Source organism: Lactuca sativa, chromosome 9, assembly GCF_002870075.4.
Source record: "Lactuca sativa cultivar Salinas chromosome 9, Lsat_Salinas_v11, whole genome shotgun sequence".
NCBI lineage: Eukaryota > Viridiplantae > Streptophyta > Magnoliopsida > Asterales > Asteraceae > Lactuca > Lactuca sativa.
In genome coordinates this window covers 164,233,748-164,240,540 of record NC_056631.2, presented here as the reverse complement: position 1 = coordinate 164,240,540, position 6,793 = coordinate 164,233,748, and the positions used below count along the sequence as shown (strand labels likewise).

General features: G+C 35.5%; 1 protein-coding gene across 2 annotated transcripts; it reads left to right on the top strand.

Moving 5' to 3' along the window:
• The first annotated feature begins 280 nt into the window (after positions 1-280).
• LOC111892838 (disease resistance protein RPV1) lies at positions 281-6,013 on the top strand. 2 transcript variants are annotated; one of them, XM_023888893.3, is made up of 6 exons: positions 281-1,185; positions 1,615-2,704; positions 2,797-3,129; positions 3,241-5,286; positions 5,486-5,535; positions 5,734-6,013. In XM_023888893.3, exons 1-4 carry the CDS (start codon positions 707-709, stop codon positions 5,086-5,088), a joined length of 3,750 nt encoding a protein of 1,249 aa, XP_023744661.1. In that variant the 5' UTR covers positions 281-706; the 3' UTR covers positions 5,089-5,286; positions 5,486-5,535; positions 5,734-6,013. The 2 variants fall into 2 exon arrangements, with proteins under 2 accessions (XP_023744661.1, XP_023744659.1); XM_023888891.3 differs by lacking the exon at positions 5,486-5,535.
• Positions 6,014-6,793: the final 780 nt, after the last annotated feature.

Below are 6,793 nucleotides of genomic sequence, written 5' to 3'. Positions count from 1 at the left end.
GGTGATGGAAAATGGTGATGGCTAAAAAATGGTGGTGACAGGCGACCTGTATCGACTACTCAGTCACCACCATTGTCCCTTCCTTCCACCGAAGCTAGAGTGCAAAGCAAAGTCATCGCCACTTCTTCCCTGATGTACAATGATGTACATATCGGTGGCGTCTGGCGGTGTTGGCAGATGGTGGTGGTAGTCGGGGTGTTTTTAAATGTGTTTTTCAGATTGAGAAAAAAAGAGGTGGAGGAGATGAGTAGAACCACCGGTGAGAGAGAGAGAGAGAGAGAGAGAGAGAGATTCTTTAATTTTTAATTACTTAAAATCATTAAAATTCATATAAAAATAAGAAAAACAAATTTAAAGGGTATAATTGTCATTTTAAGTGGATAGGGGTCAAAATCACTAAAAGATCCAATTTTGGACCAGTGATGCATCAACATTTCGTTTTTGACCAATAACATATAATTTTGATAACCACAGGGACCATTTTTGCAATTTTGTCCATAAAAGCAAACCATAACAATGATCCGGATGAAAAAAAAAAACATAATTTACCCTAAACCACAGGGACAATTAATGTAATTTTACTCTTTTAAAAACACCGTAGAATTTCCTGAAACTTCCAACCATTATACATTCAGCGTTATATCCAAGTTTCTCATAAAGTTTAGCTGTAAAAAGATCTGAGTAGGATCCTTCAATTATACCTTCAATGGCCTCTTCTTCAACAGCATCTATTCACAAAAGCTTTAAATACGATGTATTTTTGAGTTTTAGAGGCGAAGACACCCGCACCAACTTCGTTGATCATCTTTATAATGCTCTACAGCAACAAAGCATTTATACTTACAAGGATGGCGAGGCAATTAAAAAAGGGAATTTAATTAGTGCTGAGTTGATCGGATCCATTGAAGGCTCACGATTCTATATCATTGTTTTCTCCAGAAACTACGCATCTTCATCTTGGTGCTTGGATGAGCTTGTGAAGATAATGGAGTGTCACAAGATGACTGATCATACCGCTTATCCCGTCTTCTATGATGTGGAACCGACGGAAGTCCGCAATCAAATCGGGACAGTTGGAGAAGCTTTTGTTAAACATGAAAACGATGAGGCTGCTGGGAAATGGAAAGAGGCACTAAAAGAAGCAGCAAATCTAGCTGGATGGGAGTTGAAGAACACTGCAAATGGGTAATTCCTTCTTTCATTTCTTCCTTCCTTCATCATATCTTTGTATAATTCTTTAATTTTGATCACTAGATGCCATTTTGGTCGATATAGCCTGGTCCGGGTGGTTCTCCTTGACCTAATTTTGGCCTGTCGGAACCCCTTTTTTTCTTATCGATTTTAGGCAAGTTCCATTTCTTAAAAATCCAACTCACAGTAGTTGTATCCTCCCAAAATCACGACTAATTAAAAAGAAAGCTTAATTATCTAGTAGTTTAATTTCCGATATGTACGGTTATCACTATTTTTTTTTATCACATCTCTGCAATGTTTCTTCATTTTATCATATCTGATGTTTTATGATTATGTTATTTATTATTTCATATACTTTGTATGTTATTATTGTTCTTGTTGGATTTTTAGCAAGCAAACTTAATCTTCTTTAACATATAGGCATGAAGCCAAATTCATCCAAAAAATTGTTGAAGAGATTTCACTACAGCTACGTTCCAGCGATTTCGACATTGATGAAAAGCTAGTAGGCATGGAGACCCGAGTAAAGGATGTTCTATCATTAATGGAAACTGGTGTTGATGATGTCCGCATGATTGGGATCAAGGGGATGGGAGGTGGTGGGAAGACAACTTTGGCCAGAGCTGTTTTTGATCAAATATCCTATCTGTTCGAAGGTAAAAGCTTCATTGAGAATGTTAGGGAAGTTTCAAGTACTTCTTTGTCTGGATTGAAATCATTGCAAAATCAAGTCCTTAAAGATGTCTCATTCGCGCAAGGTATCAACATAAGTAATGTTCATGATGGGAAAAGAATGATAAAGAGGATGATGCGTGGTATAAAGGTTCTTGTTGTTCTAGATGATGTGGATCATATAGACCAGCTTGCGGCGTTAGCCGGTATGCCTAATTGGTTTAGTCCAAGAAGTAGAATTATCATCACTACAAGAGACGAGCAGGTGCTTGTAGCACACAGGGTGAAGTTGATTGTTGATGTCAATTTGCTATCTTACAATGAAGCAATTTGCCTCTTCAGTAGGTATGCATTTGGGACAGAGATTCCAATTCAAGGGTATGGAGAGCTATCTGGAAAAGTTGTACGCTATGCTAATGGTCTTCCCTTAACAATAACAGTTTTGGGTTCGTTTCTTTGTGGTAAAAATGTAAGTGAGTGGATAGATGCTCTAAAAAGACTAGAAACGATTCCGTTAAATGAAACTCTTCAAAAATTGGAATTAAGCTACGTCACTCTAGAGGAAGATTACAAGGAAATATTCCTAAATGTTGCATGCATACTGAAAGGGTGGTCGAAAGAGTTGGCAATCGAAGCACTTGAAAGTTGTGGATTTCATGCTACAAATGGTTTAAAAATTCTTGAGCAAAAATCACTTATAACTATTAGTAAACCTTATGAGTTTGTGGGCATGCATGACCATATTGAAGAAATGGGCAGGAATATTGTTCGTCGTTTGCACCCAAATAGCCGACTGTGGATTAAAGAGGAAATTAAAGATATATTGGCTAATGACTTGGTAAGATCAAGTTGATTTGTTAGTTTTTTGAAACAAGCATATTTTTCATTTGTTATGACTCAAGTTTCATGGTGACTACTTTTGCATTACAGGGTACTAACGCAACAAGATATATACGATTCGACATAGGGAATGTCAATTTGGAAATTGTTATGAAAGGTCTTAGAAAGATGAAGGAACTTAGATTTCTGCATGTGGCTCCACCGCATATACAAGAAGATTTTGTTGAGAGACATAGGAATCATGATAATGTCAACCAACACTTACCAAATGCTTTACAATATCTACCAAATGCTTTACAATATCTGCATTGGTACAAGTACCCTTTGTCGTCTTTCCCCAACACATTTCTAGGAAATAATCTTGTTGCACTTAAGATGGTTAAGAGCAAAATCGTGCAACTTTGGGAAGGGGGAGAAAGAAAGGTAGAATTATGGATGATTAATTTTTTACATGATTCATCATTATCACCATACATCAACTGCTTTGTTATTACACCAATATTCATCTTTTTTTTGTGTGTGTGAGTATGTCAGGTTCTTAACAAGCTCAAAATTCTTGACCTTAGTCGTTCAAATTTGATGACCCTTGATCTTCGCTCAGCTGTGAACCTGGAGCTGTTACGTCTTGATGGCTGCAATTCTTTGGTAGAATTTCACTTGCCCGGTAGATGTCTGAATCTCAAATCCCTGACACTCACTTATTCAAAGTTGAGGACCCTGGACATTGGACAGACTCCAAATCTGAAGCATTTAGATCTTAAAGGCTGTTATTATTTAGTAGAATTTCGCTTACCAAATCCATGTCTAGAGCTCATATCTGTTAACCTCAGTGGTTCGAACTTGAGGACCATTGACCTTCATTCATGTGTGAATCTCAAGTTGTTAGATCTTAAATACTGCTCTGCTTTGGTAGAACTTCACATGCCTGGTAAATATCTAAATCTCAGATCCCTGACACTCACTTATTCAAAGTTGAGGACCCTACACATTGGGCAGACTCCGAATCTGGAGGATTTAGATCTTAACAACTGTTATGATTTGGAAGACTTTCATATGGCCGATAAATGCCCAAAGCTCACATCCCTCAACATTAGTTATTCAAAGTTGAAAACCCTTGACCTTGGGCTGGCTCCAAATCTCAAGAACTTAAATCTTGAAGAATGTAATAATCTGGTACAACTTCATGTTCCCTTTGGATGTCTAGAAAATCTTGTTTACTTGGTCTTAAGTGGCTGTTTGAGGTATACATCTTTTCTGTTTGACAAAAGGAATGCTGCTTCTAGTAGCAGGGATGAATCAATTGAGGTTGGTCCTTTAGCTGAGTTACATCTGATTGCCAAGTCCCTTAAAGAATGTCCGCTTCACCCCGACAATACTTTGCGAAAGTTTCAATTTCAATGTTTTTACAAAGATGATCCCTCATCGACTGGAAATGTTGAGAAGCTTCTTTCTTTTGGTCTATGTGCTTGCACAAACCTTGAGACATTCTCAGAAAGCATTTGTGGGTTACGGCGTTTAAGAAAGCTTAAACTCGAATGCTATCCGGAGGCTCCCAAAGATCTTGACCAGTTAGAATGTCTAGAAGAGCTAAGTATTTCTACAACAGATATGAAACATCTTCCAGATAGCATTTGTATGTTGAAACATCTGGAAATTCTTCAACTTAAAGATTGTTGGAGTCTTGAGAAGTTACCTGAGGATCTTGGCCGATTAGAATGTTTAAAAATGCTGACTTTGTCAGATACAAAGATTAAACATCTTCCTGATAGCATTTGTATGTTGAAACATCTGGTATTTCTTGAGCTTAGTGATTGTTTCTATCTTGAAACGTTACCCGAGGATCTTGGCCAACTAGAATGTTTAGAGACGCTAGATTTGTCGTATGCAAAGATCGAACGTCTTCCAGATAGCATATGTATGTTGAAACATCTGAAAAACCTCGTTCTTGCACGTTGTTCTTTACTTAAGACGTTACCAAAGGATCTTGGCGAATTAGAATGTTTGTTAGAGCTAAACATGTCATCCTCAATGATCAAACATCTTCCGGATACTATTTGTATGTTGAAAGATTTGGAACATCTCAATCTTAATCATTGTTTGTTACTTGAGAAATTACCAGATGATCTTGACCGATTAGAAAGTTTACGGAGCCTAACCCTAAGGAAGTGCAAGCTTTTACGAGATATTCCAATCAGCATCTGTAAGATGAAACGTTTAGAAAGGCTAGATGTAACCGGTACATGCATAAGCAATCTTCCGCATGACATTTGTTTGTTGAAACGCCTGCATATTTTAGGGTCGAGAGGCCTTCTTGAATCCTCTGGTTTCACATCCAAGATACAAACTGTCCAGTACGAAGATACCTGCTTTGTAGATGTGTGAATAGCAGTCGATTAGTGTCGACATGATCCGGTATGTCTCTATTTATGATGGAGTCTACCCTATCTCCATAAGGGCTCTCTTTTGGAGAGAAAATCAGGACTATATATAGAGTATATATCATCTCTCTATAAGGGCTCTTTTGGAGGGTATATGAATTTGAGATGCTCCAAGAATTCACAAACAACTATTCTGATATAGGTACTTTCGATGTTTTCTATTGATCATCTTATTTTGATTTGAATTTTGAAATCAATGGCTATGGTTAATTCTCTTAGCAAAATTCAGTAAATATACTTAAAAAAAATACTAGTATGTAGTATGCATAAAAGAAGAATCCATGTCATACTTTTAAGCTTGGTTTTATAGAGTGCTTATTCATCGTTTGTGTTGAACTTAGAGTGCCATTCGAGTTAAAACCATCAAAGTCTTGGCAGATCCAAATACAATGTAAGAGTTGATCAAGAATTATAAAAAAAATAAAATAAATAATCTTAGAAACAGATGTGGATTTCATGCAAATTGTACTTAACAAGTACAACTTGTATTCCCTTCTTTTTCCCATTTTCTGCATTTAAATTGTATTTGTGTTACTATTGATCCTAACATTTTCCCTTCTTTTTCCCATTTACTGCATCTAAATACTAGTATGTAGTACAATTTGGAGTTTGATGTCCAGTAAGCAATTGGAACCACATGCAAGGACTTTGTAAAGCTGTTGGGTAGAGAAGGAAACAGGATGAAGGATGAAGGATTCAAGTCGTTGCAAGTTAATTAATTCATGGTTCTTAGTGAACAGAGTTGAGTGGGAACTTTGATAAATTTTTAAATGGTATTGTTAATAATATGTTAAGGAACTGTTTTTGCGTAATTAACAACCATAAACAAGTTTTTATTTACACAACCATAATATATATGGGATTGTCTACTGGTGTTACACTAAGCTACTGAATATGCTTAAATAATAAGATTATTTGAAAATTACAAATTTCAGCAAAAAGTCTAAAGCTGGAACAGGGGGTTGAAATGGCCATCGATGAGCTTCTAACTGAAGCCTTGTAATACTACTTCAATTACGAGCAAAAGACAGGTTCAAACATAATTAAACTTGTTATACAATATCAATATATAAATTAGAAATGTTGTATGTCATGAATGGCTCAAATAAGCGATATTATAAATATGATAAAATGACTACCTTAATTGACTCTAAATATGATAAAATGACTACCTTAATTGACTCCGCACTAAGTATGAGAAATTATGCACTAAGTATGAGAAATTAAATATTCTTTTACTTTTTGTTCATACCAATCATTCTACCTATTTAAATAATGACATGTGTCATATTAGTATATTAAAATATCATTAAATTTTATTAAATAAGCATTAAATTTGACATATGTCTTCATTTAAATGGATAAGATGATTGATAGGAACAAAAAGCAAGAGAATATTTAATATATTTTTTTTTCTTTTTCTGTTGTATTTGAAATTTGTTATAGTTTCCTTCTTTTCTTTCTAGAGGTGGATCTATTCTTAGAAAAAAGAAAGGGTATACTGTTATGAACGGGTTTATAATAACATATTCAATAACATAAAAACCACCAAATGATTCTAATATTGATGTGAAAGACTCTATAATACCCAAATGATTATAAATGAAGATAGTATAGCTGATTCGAGATAGCCAATCTCCTAATAGGAA

What these genes read in the sequence shown, in the direction of transcription:
- LOC111892838 (XM_023888891.3), top strand. Translation starts at nt 707, where the DNA reads ATGGCCTCTTCTTCAACAGCATCTATTCACAAAAGCTTTAAATACGAT. An exon ending in TTGAAGAACACTGCAAATGG is followed by an intron (nt 1,186 to 1,614) that starts GTAATTCCTTCT and finishes TTTAACATATAG; the next exon opens with GCATGAAGCCAAATTCATCC. An exon ending in GGGAAGGGGGAGAAAGAAAG is followed by an intron (nt 3,130 to 3,240) that starts GTAGAATTATGG and finishes TGAGTATGTCAG; the next exon opens with GTTCTTAACAAGCTCAAAAT.